We start from the raw sequence: 23,030 nt of genomic DNA on the forward strand, positions 1-23,030 counted from the left end.
TGCGTAGAGATGTCGCTTCATTGTGTGTCTTCTACCGCATTTATCACAGGGAGTGTTCCAATGAGCTGTTTAACCTGATTCCTGCCGCCGAATTCCACCTTCGCACGACACGCCAGGATATCATGCACCATCTGGAAGTGTGGTGGTCCTCAACAGTACGGTTTTCAAGGAGCTTTCTTCCACGTACTACAAAGCTGTGGAATGAGCTTCCTTGTGCGGTGTTTCCGGGGCGATACGACATAGGTACCTTCAAAAAAAGCGCGTACTCCATCCTTAAAGGCCGGCAACGCTCCTGTGATTCCTCAGGAGTTGCAAGAGATTGTGGGCGGCGGTGATCACTTAACACCAGGTGACTCGCACGCTCGTTTGTCCTCCTATTCCATAAAAAAAATTGACCAGCCTAGCTATCCAACGCGGAAATGCTGCCAGAATTCTTAATACACTTCCACGTTACGATTTTTTTAATTTAATGTAGTCATTGTATATTGTAAAATATATAGTCATAAGATTTGCTTTGTTTCAATATTTCAACATATTTATAAATATTTAATAAGACTGAAACAAAATTATTTTGTTATTAAATTACAATGATTTAATAACTCATAAGTAACTAAACCTGATTCCTCTACCCTGACTGCTCGTAGTGATATCTGGCAAGCATTCTCTACCCTCACCGCACCACTTGTGTCACGTATTTATCATGAACATGTTCTTCTTATTGATTCTTTAGATTTAGACTTGCCCTTAACCAAAGGTCAGCTTTGGGTAGCCTTCAGGTGTCCTAGCAGCGTACATAAATGGCATAGTTGTCGTAAACATAATATTAACATTGATGTTATCGTTAAGCAAATAGTAAATAAAACCGTATTTGCTAATCAACCCATAGCTGATACTGTCAAAGACGAATCAAGCAGCTCGATTGAAACTGGGTCGCAATTTCCTCCATTCGATTACCCATAAATACTATTAACCTTCATGTACCGCTCGCTAATCGTATTTGGCTCCCCAAATTCTTCATTTATTTGATTATACGGATATAATTATCCTGCAATGAATAAATCCTACAGCATCATTATTATTTTGACTGAGAATAAGTAAAGAAATTGTCAAACATTTGCAAAATTTATTGAATTTAGCGTTATTTTGCGGAAATAATTTCCTATTTAAGAGGTTATAAATAAGCAGTGGAGTAATAGGATTTACGACAGAGGCATTTTTTTTATAAAACATTTAAATTTATTTATCGACAATGAACAGTGGCTGGGACTTTGTTATAGAAGTGTATACATTAACCCTTAAAGCTATTATGTATCTTATGAAGCCTACTAGAATAATTTACAAGCAATCCCTTATTTCTAGTGTTATAATAATGAAAATCACTATTAAGAGCAAAAAGGTGACGATTTTTGTGAACGTATATTAAGTTTTCATAATTGTACTGACAATGAACAGTCATAATAAATATAACAGATAAACAAGGAATCCTACTAATATTATGTGCTAAATTAGCTAGCCATGTTTACGCATTATTTACGGGGAGTTGTTTTTTTGGAAGAGGAAGATAAAAAAGCGTACGGGTCACCTTATGTTAAGTGATCACCGCTGCCCACAATCTCTTGCAACATCAGATGAATCACAGGAGCGTTGGCAAAAGTTTACGCGCTTTTTTTGAAGACACCCATAACGTAGTATCGTCCGGAAAACACTGTACAAGGAAGATCATTCTATAGCTTGGTTGTACGTGAACGAAAGAATTATTTATTTAAAAGAAGCCTTCCTTTTTTTAACTATTCATTAAAACTACTGTAAGTGTAACAGACATACATTATATATAATTAATACTTATAGCGATAAATATATCAATTTTAATAGGAATTTTCTACATACAATTGTAATAATCTTAGCAATTTATATGTCTAGATAGACTGTGACAGCTGTGAATATAATATCGAAAAAAAAAATTGTATCGCGAGTGTAAGACGTAGCTGTCATACACTAAAGTAAACACTGTACACTAAAGTAATTAATCTGGCTTGTTGTCATGCCTTGCCTTTTTTTTATGAAGATAAGGGACGAGATAAGCAGGACTTTCAGCTGATGGTAATTGATACGCTCTGCCCATTACAATGCAGTGCCGCTTGAAAAACCCAAATATTCTGAGCGGCACTACAATTGCGCTCATCACCTTGAGACATAATATGTTAATTCTCATTTGCCCAGTAATTTCACTAGCTACGGCGCCCGTCAGACCAAAACATAGTAATGTTTACACTTTACTGCTTCAAGGCAGAAATAGGCGCAGTTGGTACCCATAGTCTAGCCGGCTTCCTGTGCAAAGGAGCCTCCCACTGGTAGCAGCAAAAGGCTTTATCTAGATGTAAATGCAATAGTTATAAAATGTGCATCAATAATTTAAAGCAACGGAAAGATCAGCATGATTGGAAATTAGCGAAGACTAAACTTAGAGTTCTAACACAGGGAAGTTTGAATTAACACATTGACTACTCATAGTATTTTCTTTGGACAGGTTAGCTAAAATAATAATAAAAATGTAACTATTACGCAAAAATGTAATGCAAAAATAAAGTTACTATTACACGTGTCTTAATCCTTTATAAGTGTTTTATTTTAATTATACATCTTAAACTGATCATCCCGTAAAATAATTAAAATAAATGCCTAACTAATACTCACTCTGAATCTAAGATCATTTCTACGTTTAGCAGACTGTGGCGGCTGTGAAAACGTCGTAATAAATTGAGGTTGACAGGTAACGTCTATTTTGAACAATGCATGCACACTAACACAAAGTATAATGCAAATCGCGCGTAAAACGTAGCTTGTCACGCACACTAAAGTAATAAACCTGGCTTGTTTTCATCGGTTGTCTAGCAGCAAGAGGCTCTATCTAGGCATATAAATTATCTAAGCATATAAATTTCCAGCTAAAAAGCACGAAGCAATAACTATATATTATATAATAAGTGCCACAAAAAACAAACTCAAGATAATATGATGACTTATAGTCAGTAGCCTACTGACTTATAGTCAGTAGCCTACATATCATATAGGCAATTAGGCAGTGCCTATCTCGTTATTAACCTAAATAAATATAGCACTAGTGTTAAAGTTAATTTAGATTAATTTAATCGCGTTATTTTAAAAACAAACTTCTATTTAACACCCCTTCATAAAATTTTTCCTCACGCTAGATACTAAATACCTACGGTGAGCAATCTTTCATATTCCAAAGCTCAACTACGACTAGTTAGATCCACAGTGCCTACCTTTCTAGAAAACCAATGCACGCCCGTGCTTATAGCATTATCCATTAATGAATAGTTACAGTATAACTAGTGGACCCGGCAGACGTTGTTCTGTACATAAAAAATAAAATACTGTTTTTTATGGGTTTGTCAATAATATTTCATAACATCAAGAAATATTTCGTAAAATATGCTCCCTGTGTTATAATGAAATTATTTCACAGTAGAACTGTCCAACAAATATTGGAAATAATAATTATGGGTCCTAAATCGAAACAAAAATTATCCTATCTCTCGAGTTGGATTAAACAGCACTCCATGAAGTAGTCCCCATTTCAATCCGTTCATTCGTTAAGGAGTTCATTGGAAACAAACCTCAATACACTAGATTTATATAATGATATATATTAAGATAATAATATTAACAAACCATATAATATCTCAACAAAATGCATGAGGATAGAGGAAAATAGTTGTATAATGTTGATAGACATTATATAAACTGGTAAATCCAGAAATGACGCACTGGATCCTCGTTTGGACATAAGTACCGTTAGCATAAAAATACGAAATATGTTTTTTATTAATAAAGTTATTTTTATTGAATATTGCGATAGTTCTAATAAAATCTTTTGTTTTAATTAAAGCAGAAATTTAATCGGTTTTAATTTACTGCTGTATATCATTGCTAATTTTTACGCATGACTTAATGTCGAGCATAGAAATGTATTCAAAAACTTAAATACATACATATTAAATTTTTTGTATAACTAAAAAAACTTTAAATTTAATATTATTTTGTATACATTATATAAGTTTTGTATTTATGTCAATTGAATATTTGATGGTGATCTTGATAATTATATGTAATGTCGGAGACTGTTGTTTATTAATTTATTAAACGTGGATACATAAAGGCGTATGCAATAAGAAAAGATATGTATATGTATTGATGATAATCAGACAATTATATACATAATAATAGGTACAGGTAGAATGATTTATTTACAAAATATGAACAAATAAACCAATAATATATATGAATAAATTGGTTAATATTGTTGCTTTATTTGTTTTTGTCACTCAACCATATCTTTTAGGAAAGCAGTATTCTTATTAAAACACATCCAATTACAATTATTATGTTATACGCTAGACAATTTCATGTAAATAAAAAAATGTTTTTGTATTCTTCGGTATATAATAAAGCATTTATGTTTATAAGCAGTTTCAAAATTTTTATCCTGTGTATATTTAAATGTATTAAATGCAAATTGGTAAGGATTTAATAAAAGATAAAACACGCCCAATTTCACAAAAAAATACTTTTATTATAGCTTTATTACTTTTATTCACAATAAGGTATTTGATATCAATAACAATCAATGATAATGATTATAGCAAATTGATATACATTGTAATAATTAAAAACACATATTTTTATCATTATCGATATAAAATACGTGATGTGTATATAGAAATACTGAAACATAATTTATTTGCATATAAATAACATTAACACTATACATATAAGTATATATTATATGCTGTTATTTACTAAAGGGAGACTAACCTCATGGTGTTGGATAAAAATAATATCGATGTGCACACGCATCGTACAAATTCATAAGGAGTATAAAATTATTTACCTTTTTATGCGCACCGTACGTTTTATGATCTTGTATTATCAACATGTTTATTGTAGTTGATGTTGACCTCTAAGATCCAGTACGGCCACGGTTAGTACACAACGATCTCGCCTTTAGTGATCATTTTTATTTAATATTGTTCGATGGACGTGGGTCTATTTTAAGTGAACAGTGCTGTGTAATTACTGTACAATGAAATTATTCCTATCAATATTTGGTTTCTCTCTCTTGTGGAGTAAAACATGTATGTATTTAGAATTATTTATTTATTTAGAATAACATTTGGTAAATTTACAATTATATAATTTCAAATCAAGTTTTGTTGATGAAAACGTTTAGTAGTATTTCAATTTGCAAATCTGGATATACCGTATATGGATATAAAAATATTTTCAGTCTTATCATTATTAACTTAGGCAATGTTTCAGCTTTATAATTTTTAAAACTTAACAAAGATATAAATCCTAATCAAATTATAATATATTCTAAATAAAAGATTAAGCATTGCCTTCTTTGGCAAAGAATTAAGGGCTGCCTCCCATTCTTGCAAACTTTTATTCGATAATTAGTTTTTCTTGAAACCGTCCGTTTTATTGTCTAAACAGTGTGTCCTTATGAGATGAGGTCTTACAATACCAATGACCTTACAATATTTATATTAGACGGAGATACACTTTTCTGACTTATAAAAAGGTTAAGTTCCTCAATTCGTCTTTATTCTTATTTGCTCAATGATTTTTCCACCAATCAACAACCGATTTTAATGATTCTTTTTTCATGTCGAAGCCATTATTATTTACCCCATTTATGGGATGAGATGCGATACTTTATTCCTACCCATCGAGGCAGATTTGTTTTTGCTTAGTGATTTAGATACCGATGCTGAATTTGTTCCTGATGTGGTAATTGATGGTATGAAACTTTTTATTCTATTCTCATCAGTACCCATCGCTGGCAATTCTCATCGTTAATTCGATCGCTTCTGCAAAATGACCTCGCGCCGAAAACAGGTGTGTTGATGTTAATTGAAAATTTTGAGGCCTAGGAATTAGTGATTTCACCCCACGTCAATTTATTTGTCTCAGCATTCACGAAATGCTACAAGTGGGATGTTGTTGGTGTGACATTAACAATAAATGTCTGACACACGAGATCTACTAACACTTAATCAAACTAATTAACATCTCAATAGTTTTGTTTGTGATGATAGATCGGTTCCATTAGAGCTTGGCATGACCATTTTCCAGAACTAGGTCCGGAGCATATTTAATACAATATGGGTCTTGCAAAAGACTATATCAAAGAGCAATTTGCTGATGGATAATCCTGGCTACTTTCATTGGGAAGACGAGTATACAGAAAAATGGATCAGATAGAATTACCTAGAAGACACACGACACATACACATATATTGCTCTTTTCGTATTTCCAGTAATTATTCATCCCGATAACTTAATCAGTACAGACAAATCCTTATTATTGTTTTAGCGTGACTCAACTCGTGCTTACCTTTTATAAGACAATAGAATAAAGTGGTTGATAAAAACATAGTAGTACTTGGTAGTGATACTATTACTAATTTATATTAACAAACGATCGAGATTCTTGGACGACATAATATGGACAACGTATTATCCTTGTTACTAATAAATGCTACATAATTATCTTATAACCACTTTACGAAGGAAAATTATTGTGTACTTTATAATTCAATTGGGTAGATTAATTATTGCTTTTGTGTTCTGGAAGAGGAAGCAAAACAAGGAATATATTTTGAAATAACATGAGTGACGACGCTGTAAAGAAGACACTTTTATAATTTCGTTGTAAAGTAAGCTATGCACCTATTTCTGACGCGAAGCAGTAATGTGTAAGCATTACTGTCTTTCGGTCTGAAGGGTGCCGTAGCTAGTGAAATTACTGAGCAAATGAGACTTGACATGTTCTTATGTCTCAAGGTGACCAGTGCAGTTGTAGTGCCGCTCAGAATTTTCGGGTTTTTCAATAATCTTGAGCGACGCTGCACTGAACGTCCTACTCGTCTCGTCCCTTATTTTCATAAAATAGAAGTATGATAACTAAAGCATAAACAAATACATTGAGAATCTTTCTCATGTGATATTTAATGAAAATATACTTAACTAAAAAATACACCACAATATATCTTGTTCAATGAGATATAAGTACTACGAGTAGTAATAATACATTTGTATCTGAATCCGGTAGATTTTACTGCCAGCTACAACAACTTAATTCTCTATTTATATACGGATCGTTTAACCGATAGATGGTATGAACAGCAGGTGGGTGGGGAGACAAAGAGGATAAGCAAACGTTCTTCGTCAAAAAAAAAACCTATATACATATAAATTCTCAAAGGTCAGTTAAATGGTATTGTAGGCTTACTTATCGAAATGACTTTTGTGAAAATTCAACGTGAACTACAAATTGCAGTCAGTTACTTTACTAGAATTTTGCTGGAAAATAATAGAATTATTATCTTAACTTAAACTTAAAACTTTTTGAAAATCGTAATAAGTATTACTTATTACAATTAAAATGTATCAGCAAAGGAATCCCACAGGTCGCGAAGTTTGTGTACCACAGGAGAGGAACTAGCGGTTGATAAATACGATTATTTTTTATATATTTGCTATTTACGTGGATAAAATTTATGGCATAGTAAAAGAAACTTCTCAGAAATATTAATTTAAGAAGTTTTTTTTTGTAATTTTTAACTAACAGTGTTTGTTCTATTTATTAGAAAATCAGCTACTGCTTTCGACTTTATCCGAGTAAAATCTATTCCTAGTCCGAGTTATTTGCATGAAATAATAAATTCAATTACTTAAAAAACTTTCGATTACATGAGCAGTGATGGTCCCATTGTCATGGTTATATTTGTCCGGCCGTTTCGGAAACAAGCCGGAACAAACAGAAAATATAGAAGAATGTCTGAGTACCGTGTATGCTTATATTATTAAGCTTAGTAAAATTACACTTAAAAGATGAAATGTGTAAACTTAACCACAGGAACAATCAATACTTGTCATATACCAACGGTATCAATGATTTGAAACCTTTATAACAAGGTCATAAGATCTCAAAAGTTATCTGCACATCTGTTTGGATCGATATAATATATGATATAAGCATGAAAAATCTTTGCATGATTAATAACTATTATAGTTGAGTAATATACTCGTAGCGTAGAACTATACTTATATCAATATACCCACATATTTTTATGGAAAAGGTTGAAAAACGAGCGTACACTGGTCACCTCTGATGTTACGTGATCTTTTCAGAGGTAAGCTGAAACAAATGGACGAAAAAAATGTCGAGCATGATCTCATGGCATAATTTTTATGTAAACATTCATATTATATTATCAATAGTGAAATTACTAGGCAAATGAGACTTAATTTTATGTTTCAATGTGCAATTGCGATACATACTGCTTAGAATTTTGGCAGCGGCACTATATTTTAATGGGCAGGGCATATAACTTAATATCAGAGGAACGTCTTGCTCGTTTCCTCACTCTTTCTTATAAAACACTGTTATTTTGTCTATAGCATTAAAAAGAACTGGGAAAATATTCAGTTTCAGCTTCCTGCAGAACACCATTGGGCATAATAAGCGAGTGTGTGTCTCTATATGACTGTCCACAACTTGTAGGACTATTGAAACAATCACCAATATCGGCTGATGCTGTCCACTTCTTGAGACAGTCGGGCTGTGGCTTCGAAGGAAATACTCCAAAAGTATGCTGCGGACCTCTTCCTTCAGCCACACCTCAAAGTACGGTAGGTGTCATTTCTGTAGCCTTAGAAGATACGTAAAAGATAAGTAGTAGTTCTTGGAATCCAGAAAAGTCTCGGAAAATCCTAGATGACTTCTGCGCTTCTGCTAAGATTAATCTGTAAGGAGTTAGAGTGAAACTTTGTCTAAAAGCCTTAGTCTTAGGCTAAGCCATCAAAATCCATCCTTCATTCATCCATCCACCATCTAACAATCCACGGAAAGGGGGTAAAAATATATAAAAACTCTGTTTTTTTTTTCCTTTTAATTTTTTTTTCCGTCAGTGGATAATATAACATAAAAATTTTTTTTGCAGGTAAGACCAAGGCCCAATAATAATCCAGATTTATCAGGAAATACAGAATCTTCTGTGGTTGAAGATTCGGAACCATCACCTCGAGGGGAATGTGGATTAGACAATAATGAAGACAGAATATTCGGAGGTGAAGCGACTGACATAGATGAATTCCCATGGATGGCTCTACTTGGATATCGTAAGTAATAATACTCTTCTTACTAAACTGGTTTCAATATTCAAACTCTACTTAAGATTATTATGAATCCAGATTTTAAGCCATCCTTTAATATTGTCTCTCACATAATCACATAATGTTGAGTTTCAGCTAATTACTTGAGCAAGATTTTATCTTGAATACAATACTAAAACAGCTCTTAAGTAAGCAAGGATTTTTGTTACTTTTTGGGATTGTCTGAAGGGCTTAAAATATGTTTTGTAATGATGACTCCACTTATCCCCTTGATGGCGAATCGTCCGGATTTCGGAATGTCACTGAAGTACCGCAATGGTGGGCCGTCTGAAATTCGGAAGGTTGGGCTCGCTCACTTTGGCGCGTTAAATCCAACGGTTTTATTGTACTATCCTACTCCATCTATGCAATATATTAATGTAAATAGAGCGAGATGGCCTCCAATACAAGAACCGTTAGGCATCCAATACATTTTTAACCATATTGTGCAGACATTTGATACTGCTACAATTTTGATCTTTGCTTCAAACAGGCTTGGTGAAAAAAAATGTTGCAAGCATTTCTTTTTTTATAATTGTTTTATTATTAAGTTAGTTCATATTTTTTTTATCTTATAACTATATCTACAATACTATGACTACATAAAATTGAAAAACTATCATTGGACGTGGAAGCGTACCAAATATACTGGCAGCATTACCGCGATTAATACAAACATAGCAGGGCTGATCCGATGACTGAAATAGCTACAAGCGCTTGGGTTTCCTGTAGCCTTATTGAGGCGCGAAGATAGTATTTTGAATATTCTCCGCGCCTCTGGGCCCCACGGGCCAAGTGTGTCGACACCAAATAACATAAAAAAAATAAAAAAAATATATACATATATATTGTTTTATGTATATATATATATACAATGTAATATTATGTATTTATGTATAAATAGTCATTTATCTCTGACGATCAGGAGATAATACACATTAAACAATTGTTTGCGAAAAATTACCCTTGGTGGGGGGCTTTCCGGATTTCGTAGCCACCATAGAAACAAAATGACGAATTTGACGGCCACCGCGGAGGGGTTATCATAGAAACTAAAGAAATTTAGATTTTATTGCCATCAACCCTTACCAAATACATTTGGCTATAACTTATCTATTCATCAATACCAAGATTATTGTCTTTTTTGGGAGCTTATAATGGATTTAATGTTCCAACGTCGCAGAGATATTTGGAGTGGAAAACTACTGTTCACCAATGATAAGAGAGTCTAGAAGAAAGTTTTTTTCAACCAAAATAATGTTTTAGGCACGAAAATGAATTCAATAACCTATCAATGTGGAGGGGTTCTAATAAACCATCGATATATTCTGACAGCAGCTCATTGTACTGTAGGAGAAATTGAGAAGGTTGTTGGAAAACTGTAAGTAAAATTATCATATTACTTGTAATGGTAAAATGACTTTCAATATTTCTTGTTCATACACTTTTATTTTACAGCATATTCTTGTCATAGAAAATATTTATTAAATTTTCAAGTAAAATGATTGTATATGATATACTAGAAGTTTTGCTATACGAAGTTCGTATTTTGCGCAATGGCATAATGGCAATGGCTGATGTTACTTATGATCTTGGATAAAAGCTTTCAAGTGAACAGAGTACTTCGTTACTGCCAAAGTTAAATTAAATTGGCATGAGAATGTGTTGTCCATCGAAATGGCTGTGTGTTTAGTGTGAATGTGTATTTACATTTTCGGTTCTTCGGGTCAGTAAAAATCATGTGAACCAATATTTACTAGAATAAATATAATTTAATACAGTCTATGACTGTATTTCTAGAAGTACCAGGCAAAAGACGATACAGGTACATCAAGTTTTCGGATATAATTTTCTTCTTTTGAAGACAATGCCATCCTAGAGTCTAGGATAGCATCCCCATCTTATTATACCATTCCTCCCATTTTATTATTGTTAAGATGTTCTGATGCCCGAGGAAGCCTTCATTCTTTTACGTTCCCGGTTCAGCATCACATCCGTATCTTTTAGATTTGGCTATTCGTCGAGTGTATACTATAGGCCCATGCTGACATAGTATTATTTATATAACTTTTTTTTAGTGTAACACCCTATATTTTTTATTTCACTAACATTTTATAAACACACTTTAAGCTCAGAAATGATCTAAATATAGACTCTTCTCCAAGTCAAAATTTAGCGAAAATTCTTTAAAATGGTCAATGCTCAGTCAATCTAACAATTTCTTTGATTTTTTAGCTATCGAGTGGCAAAATCGAACTTTGGATTTTGGTAATGATTGGACTGTATGTAGTGGACTATAGACAGAACAATCCAGTAAATATATGGATATCTTAACTGAATCGCCCCTTTAGTATCTAGGAAAATGAGTTGGTTGAAGCAATGATATTAATGGGCCTTATTTTTTTAGAGTGTCGGCTCGTCTAGGCGAATATGATACAAGAACTGAAATAGACTGCTTAGGCCAGGACTGTGCTGATGCTGCAGTGGAAGTTCCCGTCCAAGCAGCCTATCCACACTCTGGCTTTTCGGATAAGAACGTGAACAGAAAAGATGACATAGCTCTCGTGAGATTGGCCAAGAGAGTAAGATATACAAGTAAGTAATTGCAACATATTCAGGGGACGACCTTTTATTATTTTGGATTTATATTTGGGGTTAAGAAGGAGTTAAGTATAAATTCCATTTGTATAATATTACATATTGCAGGTACGTAACTTTAAGTATTTTTACTCGTAATTTTTATGTGATTTCTTAGTCTATCTAAATGATTGCGAGCTGTTTCGAAGCAGCACCAACTGAAGTAGCTTGGACCTGAGAAAACAAATGAATGACGATATAATAAATATTAATAACTTATGATCTATATAATGTGTACATTATTAATTATTATATAATAACGAATGACTTTTTTTAATTTACATTTAAAGTTAAAATATATTTCAGTTAAGTGTAATTTGTGTCATAATAACGTTGTCTATCCGTTGTTTTTCAATCGAGTACATTAATTAGCACGAACGTGTAATGGCATCACAGAGTGCATGAAGCCATTAACTGTTCAACACACCTGATAATACAGACTTATAAACCTCTATAATAGCCGAAACATCGCGTAAATTTAAGATATTATTGTTTTCTTGTGCATATTTCATTACTGTGTAATTCTTTTGTTTCAAATATTGTTGTGTTTTTCGTTATATTTGTTTGAGTATTTCTATTTTGTGTTTTATGTCAATAGATTTTGATATCGTAATAATATCTCAAGTTTCTATTTGTTTTATAAAAGCCTTAACAGAATTTCGGCGTCCTAAAATATAGATTGTTCCAAACCACGCACTGTATAGGTAGTACCAATATTATCTTTATGAAGTCCAATATAATGGGGTGTGCCAAAATTCGGCAATTAACTACTAGGGTATGGACAAATGTGATTAAACTTTTTAATTAGACCCCTCACGCCTAAGTTTTAGTTAAAAAAAACGTTGTTATAGTAGCAATCTAAGTAACATTTCTATTCGTTACAGTTTGAAATTATAGGTAATAAGGTAATAAGTTAAATATAAGTCTATTGTTTTCACATCAAATTAAAATTGATTAAATTTTTCACTTGTAATTTGCAACTTTTATCTGTTTATCAATTTTGACATTGCACATTAGAAAAAAGGGCAGTTAATGTAAGAATTAGCTCAACTCATGAAAATTCCACCTTCGCACGACACGCCACAAGTCTATATCATCCCCACCATCTGGATGTGTGGCAGTCCTCCATAGTGCGGTTTTGAAGGAGCTTTCTTCCACGTACTACAAAGCTGTGGAATGAGCTTCCTTATGCAGTGTTTCCGCGACGATACGACATGGGTAGCTCCAAAAAAAGCGTATACTCCTTCCTTAAAGGCCGGCAACGCTCCTGTGATTCCTCTGGTGTTGCAAGAAATTGTGGGCGGCTGTGATCACTTAATACAAGGTTACCCGTACGCTCGTTTGTCCTCTTATTCCATAAAAAAAAAACTAATATGGTAATGGTAAAATCCGCCTGCCCTTAGTTTTAGTAAAATAACACAGATATATGATTACGTATAACTTGATTAAATCTTAATATAAATTGAGTACAGTACATGCATCAATCCAAACACAACGTAACAATAACTTTTGTATTTAACTATGAATTTATATTTACTTTTTTTACTTACTCGTGTAAGGTGATGAGTATTTGATGTTTGAGTATTTTTGTTGCAACATATATATTGCATACTAAACTGAAATGATTTGTAAAAAGATGAAGCTGTAAATATTGTATTTACAGTTTCACGTTGATTTAAGCTCAACCCTTTCCGAAGTGGCGAAACACAATAAGAAAAGAAAACTTTTGACATTCATAAGTGTCATTTCCTTGACCTAATTTATTTATTCATAAAGTGATTTTGATTTGATTTATTATGAGTTTTTATTTTCAGGCTTCATCAAGCCGATTTGCTTAGCCGAGCGCCGCCTGAGGTTAACAACTGGAAGTAGCGTGTATGTTGCTGGCTGGGGGAAAACCCTAGAAGGTGTGATATTTATAAATTTACTCATCCACAAGTTCGCAGAAACCCATAATTGTTAAAATCAAGTTTCAACGAGAACTTGTTGCACCAGTCGCGATGATGTCATTGGAAATTGGGGATTCCCGTTTCCAAGTAGTTGATATTTCATTTCCTTATTGTATTGATGAAGAATATAAAATGTTCAAAAATAAAATGTTTAAAGGAATATAAAACAGAATGATTGTTCTATTTCTATCTGCCGAAGTTTGAACTACTTTGTCTGTAATATTTATTGGTACTTAATACTATCGGGGGTTACAAGAAGGGACTTCATTCAAAATATACTGATGCAGCAAATGGTAAATATTTTCGGTAAAAAACTTTCACAAATGAAATTTAGTTTATTATAATTTCTATGCGTGCAAAGTTCGAGTCTAGCCTTAGGTAGATATTTGATTAAAATGTCTTTATTTTAGCTTTTATCGCATCTGAATGCAATCTGATGTTTAGTTAGTTATCATAATCTCCCATGCTCGATTAATGAAACGTAAGAGCTTTGACAGTCTTAGCTGTACACGCTATTTTGAAGGAAACTGTTCGAGTAACAAATAATTATTTTAATATTGTAATTTAGTTCGATTACCTATTCGCCCGAACAGCAATCTTAACTGCATAAGACGGCCGCTGCGCCGGCGCCCAGTGGCGACCGGTTCACTGATAGCAACGACCGAGTGATTTCTTTCATTATATTCACTCATTTATATCATTAATTTTGCAGCAATGAAATTAAGTTATAATTACGATTCTTACGTCCAGTTATTTCATATCTAGTAGCGACCTAATAGAGTCCAGTAATTTAAACGTAAGCTGTACAGTCACTAATAATAATTTGGAAAGAGTTGTATTAGACTGTCTGTATGTCGAAGAAAAGTCTAATAGAATCTCAGAGTTTTAATAGGAAAAGGCAGTAATATTTTTTTTTATTTCGTGCCAGTAAATATTAATTTATGGAATTTCCATTTAATGCCATCGATTATTACTATGTCAAGATAGACCATTAATAGGTATACAATATTTATAATGCAAAATTTAATTTGCAGGCAAAAACAGTCCAAGAAAGCTGAAACTATCACTGCCAATATTCGATAAATCGGAGTGTGTAGCAAAATATTCGACTCTTAAAGCAGAATTGACTGAGGGACAAATATGTGCTGGAGGAGAGTTTGCTAAGGACGCGTGTAGAGGTGATTCTGGAGGTCCTCTCATGAAGAAAGCATCGTCTGATGATTGGGAGTGTGTTGCGGTCGTATCTTTTGGATTTGGCTGCGGAAGTGACGGTTGGCCAGGAGTCTATACGTCAGTGGCTGCTTATAATGATTGGATCAGACAAACTATGCGATCATCAAACCTTTAAATCATTAGTAAAAAATTACGCGTTACTGCCAATAGAATTTTAAATAAACGATGCCTTTTAATTGATGAAAAAACGAAAGTATAAATAGTAAAGATTGCGTAAATGAACAATAAGCTAACTTCCTTAAGATTATGCAACTAGCTGAGATGTTTTCTGATATATGTGATCAATTCTTAGAACGTGTTCATACGATTTTTTAAATGGAATGTAAATACTCAAAATAAATGACAATGCCAATAATAAATGTTTTAATAAATTTAATATTTTATTTCATTTTCTTTCATCAGATTTATGCACTTGTTTTCTGTCGTAACTTTGCCGAATAAGTACAGGGTCATCAGGTGTTTATGAAATTGGTGTTAAGAAAGAAGTTGTATTTATCAAAAGACGCGCCGTATTCGTGGTTTTGTTTGTGATAATAACGCGATGGGTACATATAATGCAGGTTGAGCAAAATAATTTCTTCTGGTCAATAGTTCTGTCCATCATAAATCCATTTATTTTTTTAATGTAAAAATAATAAAATAACATTTATTCGAACCTTAACTAACTTAGATTACTAACGACAATAAATTAAATTAAACAAACATAAAACTTTAAAAATAAAATGACTTATTCTAGTAGTTATATTTTTTGAAGATCTGCTTGCCAATTGGCAAAGGCCTCCAACGTTTTCATTCGTGTCTTACTTGAGCCACTCTTTTCAACGTTACTCTTGCTACTTCTCTGACATCATCATCCTAAATGTTCTGGTGTCTACCCCTTTTCCTTTTCCCTTTCTTGGGATACCATCTTGTCGATTTCCTACTCCATTTGTCATGTCTTCTTACCATGTGCCCAGCCCATCTCCATTTGAGTCTTCTAATTTTGAATTTGACATCAATTACTTTTGTTTTACTCATGATTTTTTTTTTATGGAATAGGAGGACAAACGAGCGTACGGGTCACCTGTTGTTAAGTGATCACCGCCGCCCACAATCTCTTGCAACACCGGAGGAATCACAGGAGCGTTGCCGGCCTTTAAGGAAGGTATACGCGCTTTTTTTGAAGGTACCCATGTCGTATCGTCCCTGAAACACCGCACAAGGAAGCTCATTCCACAGCTTTGAAGTACGTGGAAGAAAGCTCCTTGAAAACCGCACTGTGGAGGACCGCCACACATCCAGATGGTGAGGATGATATCCTAACTTGTGGCGTGTCGTGCGATGGTGGAATTCGGCGGCAGGAATCAGGTTAAACAGCTCTTCGGAACAATCCCCGTGATAAATGCGGTAGAAGACACACAATGAAGCGACGTCTCTACGCAACGCCAAGTGATCCAGCCGTTCACAGAGCACTGGGTCCCCGACAATTCGAGCTGCTCTGCGTTGCACGCTTTCAAATGGATCGAGCTGATACTGGGGTGCGCCAGACCAGAGATGACAGCAATACTCCATGTGTGGCCGGACCTGCGCTTTGTAGAGCGCTAGTATGTGGGCCGGCTTGAAGTATTGCCGTGCTCTATTAATGACGCCCAGTTTCTTTGAAGCCAATTCGGCTTTGCCTTCCAGATGACCACGAAATTGGCAATCGCTCGAGATTTCGAGACCCAGTATTCCGATACTAGGCGCGGCTTTAAGAGAAGTGTTCTCGAAGAGCGGTGATACGACAAATGGGGTTTTTTTAGTGGTAAACGCGCAAACTTGAGTCTTCTGGGGGTTAAATTGGACAAGGTTCAATTTACCCCATTCCGCGACCTTCTCAAGAGAGGACTCGATAGAAGACACAAGTTTCTCCCGGCACTGGTCGACGATTTCCCGAGAGAGACCTGCATGGCCAGTGTATACGGCATCACCAGTGCTATCGTCTGCATAGCAATGAATGTTGGAGGTGTCCAACATATCATTGATATGCAGAAGAAACAGCGTGGGAGACAGCACACAGCCTTGGGGCACTCCAGCATTTACGGGCTTCGGGTTCGAGCAATATCCGTCGACAACGACCTGTATGCTGCGCCCAGTGAGGAAGCTGGCGGTCCACTTGCACAAGCTCTCGGGAAGCCCAAATGATGGAAGTTTGGATAGGAGCGCCTTGTGCCATACACGATCAAAGGCCTTCGCTATATCCAGGCTAACTGCCAGGCCTTCCCCATTGTTTTCAATAGCCGCTGCCCATTTATGTGTTAGGTATACCAGAAGATCACCTGCCGACCGACCATGTTGAAATCCGTATTGTCGGTCGTTGATCAACTGACCCTCTAGATATACCAAGAGCTGACGGCTAATTATGCTCTCCATGATTTTGGAGAGCAGGGAGGTAATAGCAATAGGCCTGTAGTTTGCCGGATCCGAACTGTCTCCTTTTTTTTGGATCGGATGGACAAGGGCTGACTTCCATGAGTCAGGGACTACGCCTTTAGAATAAGAGTGCCGGAATAAACGCGTTAGCACCGGCGTCAACTCAGGGGCACACGTTCTAAGCACGATTGGAGAAATGCCATCCGGCCCGCTCGACTTTCTGACGTCCAACGAAAACAGAGCTCGCCTAACAGTTTTCTGTCTGAACTGTACATCAGGCATAGAGCTCTGACACCACGGGATGGTCGTGCGGTGTTTTTCCGTTGTCGTCAAGAGTCGAGTTGGAGGCGAAAAGAGTGCACAAGAGATCGGCTTTCTCTATTGCCGTATGGGCCAGGGTGTCATTCCTCATGTGCAACGGCGGCATGGACAGCTGGCTGAAGTTACCAAGAGCAGTTGTCGACAACGACCAGAACTTGCGTGTTCCGGTCGGGTAACTGGAAAGCTGCTCGCCGATTTTGACGACGTGTTTTGACTTTGCACGGGCGATTTGCCGCTTAAAAAATCTGGAGGCACAGTTGTATTTCCTCTTAAGAACTGTGCAGTTCGGATCCTTTGTGCCCAGCGCCGGAACCCAAGTTCGATACGACTGTTTTTTGCAGTCAGATGCTGCTTTAACAGATGCATCGAACCAGGGCTGTGATCCGCCACCGATGGGTACTACAGAGTTTAGTATAAAAATTTCCATACCCTGTAGTATCACATCGGCTACTGCAACGGCGCAGGCACTAGGATCATCCGAAGGGAAACAAACCCTGCCCCAAGGGTAGGATGCAAAAAAGGAACGCATCCTATCCCAATCTGCTGACTTGTAGTGCCAAACGCGGCGGGTCGCTGGTGGTCTGCGTTGGCGTCGGATAGGCACTACACTCCTGACCAGGCAATGGTCGGACGTTCCGAGAGGGGCGTCGACAAAGACCTGGTAACCATCGGGATGTGTAGTCAGCAGAAGATCCAATAAGGACGGCATGTGGCTATCCACATCCGGGAGCCGCGTTGGCGACTCAACCAATTGGGACAGACCATACGCCAATGCAAAATTATGCACAGATCGCCCTGCGTAGTCTGTGGTACGTGATTCGGCATTGTGCCCGTTGAAATCACCCAAGACTACGATTTCAGCGGAGGGGATCTGTGCAAGTACGTCGTCAATTGCCGCTTGAACGCAGCCCATGAGATGATCGGTTTCTGCGCTACCACTATGGGACCTGTAGACACACGCATAGATGCGGACGCGGTCCTCTAAATCTACGCGGAGCCAGAGAGTGGACAGGTCCCTACCCTCAAAATTGCCGAGACGGCGACAGCAGATATCCTCCCTAACGTACACACATACCCCGGCATGAAACAAAAAATTGTGCTCAATTTTGTACCCGGGGTACGTTAAATATGACGTATCGCTAGGTCGAGATATCTGCGTCTCAGTAAGGAAACACAAGGCCGGCTGCGCCGTCTCAAGGTGGTGGTGGACGGCGTTTAAATTGGAGTGAATTCCCCTGATATTGCAAAAGTCCACGTTGAGTGTGGAGCGGGGTGCCGTGGTGATACTGCCTCGTTTGTCCTTGGTCATGCGCGGTTCTGTGCCCTCCCCAGAATACGAAGGGCAGCCCGAGCTAGAGTGCCCGGGGAGGGATTCTCCAACTCTGGTAGAGCCGGTACCCTCCTGGGGTAAAATCTTTTTGAGTACCGCTGTCATATTCGGGTGGAGGGGTGGGGGGGGGGGAATGGCCACCGGTCCTCGACACTAACCTATGCGAAACATATCGGCACTAGGCCGCTACTTCACGCCGGTATTCTGTGCGAGTGTGGTAATTAACTCGGACGAGTCTGGCCCGATTGTGCTGACGTCAAAAGACAGCAGCGTGACTCTCCCACTTCTAAAAAGCCCTTAGTCGCCTCTTACGACACCCATGGGCCTGGGAATCCCCTATTCTTTTTACGCCCCGGGAAAAGTGCAGGGCAAAATGATAGATCGATATACGAACATAAGACTGATACCTAGAAGACAATGACTGGAATTGTAATTTCTTTAAAACCCCATTTCATTGTTGTGATTATTTATTTAAGTCAAAATTGTTCAGTTGGAAATTTGAATCCAAAAAAATAAAAACTAGAAGTATTTATGTTGTAAAATAATTTATTTGACTACTAATTGTACTAAAGAAATTATAAATAAGCAAAATAGTACCTTTTTAAAAAACCTTATCAGTTATTGCTTCCAAAACTTGAATAATTTAAGTACAACAACATCTTTATATAGGTATAGGTACACAGTATCTACCCCAATACAAAGGTATTTAATTTAAACGTATCATTTGCATAGGTGTCACTGCCAATCAAATTAAGTGGAATACTAACGACTGTATGCGCATAATTAAATCATTTACCCTTTCAAAGTTATAGGTCCCTGGTAGACTAAATTTTAATTCACTCCTCATCCCTTAAAATAGAATATGGGGTAAATTGATTTTTCGTGTATCCTTTAATTTATTCTATTGAAGTTGTTAAATTATTCAATCAAATAAAATTTTGTGTTTTCATTCAAACAAGTTGGCGCCCAAAGGTTTAATTACAATATAATCCATATTTTTTTAAATTCAACGTTATTCATTGGTTGGATCAAAATGTATTTGATGTATTCGTAGTCATTACTCAAATGAATTTTTTCAACTGAAGTTTTAAATTGCTTTGGCGACAATTTCTACATTAATATTGTCCATGACCACAGCCAATTAATCGTTGAAAATGGTAAATACAATTATGGAAGTCTTAAATTGTTTATTTGCCGGTAAAAATGCAAACAGTCAAAGGATTATTAAAATTTAATGCATTTTTGAAGTAAAACTGATAACAATAATGCTAAATAAATAATTAAATGACTTGGGGGGTCACTCAGAATATTTTTCTGACGGAAGTAACGTTAGTACTTCCGGCTGAAAAAAGTCAATTGAAACAATTTTTAACCTATATTGGTTATTTAATGGTTTAAAAAGATGTTTCAAATTGTTCAACAATATTTTCTAAAGTGTCTCTGTTCATTTATGACATGTACATAACATATGTACATAAAAAATAAATAAAAGTTCTCAGTCTGACGTTTGCGACATTCGTTAATTTTTCTTCGTCCATCAGACAGGCAAAAGGTCCGAGCCCATAGAGCCATATTCATTAATATTAAAAAACAACGTTATATTGATATGTGTGATATTAATAATTTTTATTCAATTATTTATTAATAACACGGCTTCAATTAATGTAAGTATACATTTAATGGTATAAATTAAATCTTCTTGTCTTTCAACTTTTTAAGTATATTTGTTATATACTGGATGTCCATAGAATAGGTGGGACAAATGAGGACAAACGAAAATATCTTATTTTGTCTATGAGCTTTCAGATAAGCAAAAAAAGTATAATATATATGTATATGTTAATTATTCCTAAAGTTAATTACAATTAAGCTTTACTTCAATCGCACGTAAAGATTACTCGCACACACTTTTTTTTTTATGGAACATACAACAAAATTGTATTGATTTGAAGCGATCACAAATTATGACAGTAATCATGACCATCATGGTAACAAAGCAATACATACAATAAATGTATGCTCTAAAGGTTGATAATAATTAATATATTTTTTTAATTTCAATTCAGGTTTTATTACTTTTTACGAATTATTTGATATTCAAAACGCTTTTTACTAAGAAGAAGATTCATATATTGGTTGCAGTACCTTACAAACTGATTTGTTAGAGTGAGCATTTTATTCACGAGTGACGAGTACTACTTTTTCCGAAAATGCTAGGTATTAAGTGATCACCACACCCCACACTTTCCTGCACCACCAAAGGAATCATACGTTCCCTGCATTTTACGAAGGTGTGCGTGCTTTTTTTGAAGTATTATATATGTGTGCCGTAGGTCGTATTGACCTGGGACACCGTGCAAGGAAACTCCTTCAAATTAAAATTCAATTTTGTTCAAACTGGGACTTAAAATCCCTTATTGAACGTTAAAAATAATAATATCAAATAATAGCATCTATTCAAAAATGTAACGCCTAAGACTGAGAAGAACGGTTGCAAGAAGCTCAGCGGGCTTCTTTTTAACCGACTTCAAAAAAGGGAGGTCGTTGTCAGCCAAGATAGGTTTGTAACTACATACATTGGTATTAAGAGTTGAGATGTGCTTGAGTCGCACGCGTGGGCCCCGACGGGAGGACACCGATTCCAAAAATAACAGAAATCGTAACTAGAATTAGATTAATTAATTAAAAATACACAATTATTTTTTTACTTTTAAATGCATAATATTATATCTATTGTTTTGAAGTCGTTGTTTTTTGTTAATATTTTTTTGTGATTTTCATGTTGAAAGTAGGCCATTTTATTACATACAAAAATTATAAAAGTATAACATTATTTCAAATAGATGAAGTATACGTGTAAACTTTATAATCTGACGCTTAAAATAATTAAAAATAATGTTATACTTCGGAATATAACGTCTGTCTGTTAGTTCGCTATTGTGACTACCGATGCGAGACAGCCGTCTGTTAAAACTACAGCGCGTACAACAAAGAAGAGGATATACTAACAAAACACGGCATCTGTAAATAAAGCAAAGTTGTAGAAAAACATACAGTAAATCAAAATTGCGAATACATTCATTTGTTCCCAGTGAGATAACAAATAACGAGAGGGGAGAATGGAATCGGAATATAAAAATTACGGGAGTTTAAAAGTAGGCAACATTTACATAAAACTACTATAACACTCCAGATGATATATATCCGTACACTCACCCTACTTTATATTCTGTATAAAATATTGATAGGTACAAACATCTATTATATTAATTATTTTATCTCAAAAGAAGTACTCGCTTCTAGAAATTGTTATGCGAACGTTAATTTTACGCCTATTTTTGTTAGCTTGTTTTATGTAACAGGGAGCAAACAGACAAGTGACTCACGTGTTAGGGAGTGGTGAGGCAGCCGCTCATGGACATCCGCAACACCAGGGGTCAATAGATGAGTTGCTGGCCTTTAAGGTGGGAGTATGTTCTTTCCTTACAAGTCCCAAATTCGTATCAGTTGGTGATAACAGCAGCCGGTAATTGATTCCAAAAAGTGGCTGTACGAGGCAAGAAATTTCTTGAAAAATGTGCGGCTGTGGAATGCCAGACGTCAACGTGATGCGGATGGTACTTAGCATTGTGACGTGATGTCCGGTGGTGGAATTCGGCCGCTGGTATGAACCTAAACAATTGTTCTGAGCACTCCCCGTGATAAATACCGTTAAAGATACAGAGAGAACCCACATGTCTACGGAACGCCCGATTGGAGATGACATTGTCGTCGATGATTCAAGCCTCTCTTCGTTGTATGCGGTCAAAAGATGGTACTGGGGAGTGCCCACCAAGTGAACCAGATAACAGTAGCCAAACTTGCGCCTTATATAGTTGCAGGCGGCCGCTTGTAGTGAAGTACTGTTTCGCTTCACTGAGTAC

At 35.7% G+C, this 23,030-nt stretch overlaps 1 protein-coding gene across 1 annotated transcript; it reads left to right on the top strand.

Annotated features, from left to right (window-relative positions):
* Positions 1-4,988: 4,988 nt before the first annotated feature.
* On the top strand, positions 4,989-15,441 carry LOC126965522 (phenoloxidase-activating enzyme 1-like). Its single transcript, XM_050809185.1, has 7 exons — positions 4,989-5,159; positions 8,522-8,724; positions 9,036-9,213; positions 10,513-10,627; positions 11,654-11,841; positions 13,698-13,790; positions 14,867-15,441. The coding sequence occupies exons 1-7, from the start codon at positions 5,108-5,110 to the stop codon at positions 15,178-15,180; spliced, it is 1,143 nt and encodes a 380-aa protein (XP_050665142.1). The 5' UTR covers positions 4,989-5,107; the 3' UTR covers positions 15,181-15,441.
* The last annotated feature ends 7,589 nt before the right edge of the window (positions 15,442-23,030 follow it).

The sequence above is a fragment of the Leptidea sinapis genome, chromosome 7 (assembly GCF_905404315.1).
Source record: "Leptidea sinapis chromosome 7, ilLepSina1.1, whole genome shotgun sequence".
In the NCBI taxonomy this organism is placed as follows: domain Eukaryota; kingdom Metazoa; phylum Arthropoda; class Insecta; order Lepidoptera; family Pieridae; genus Leptidea; species Leptidea sinapis.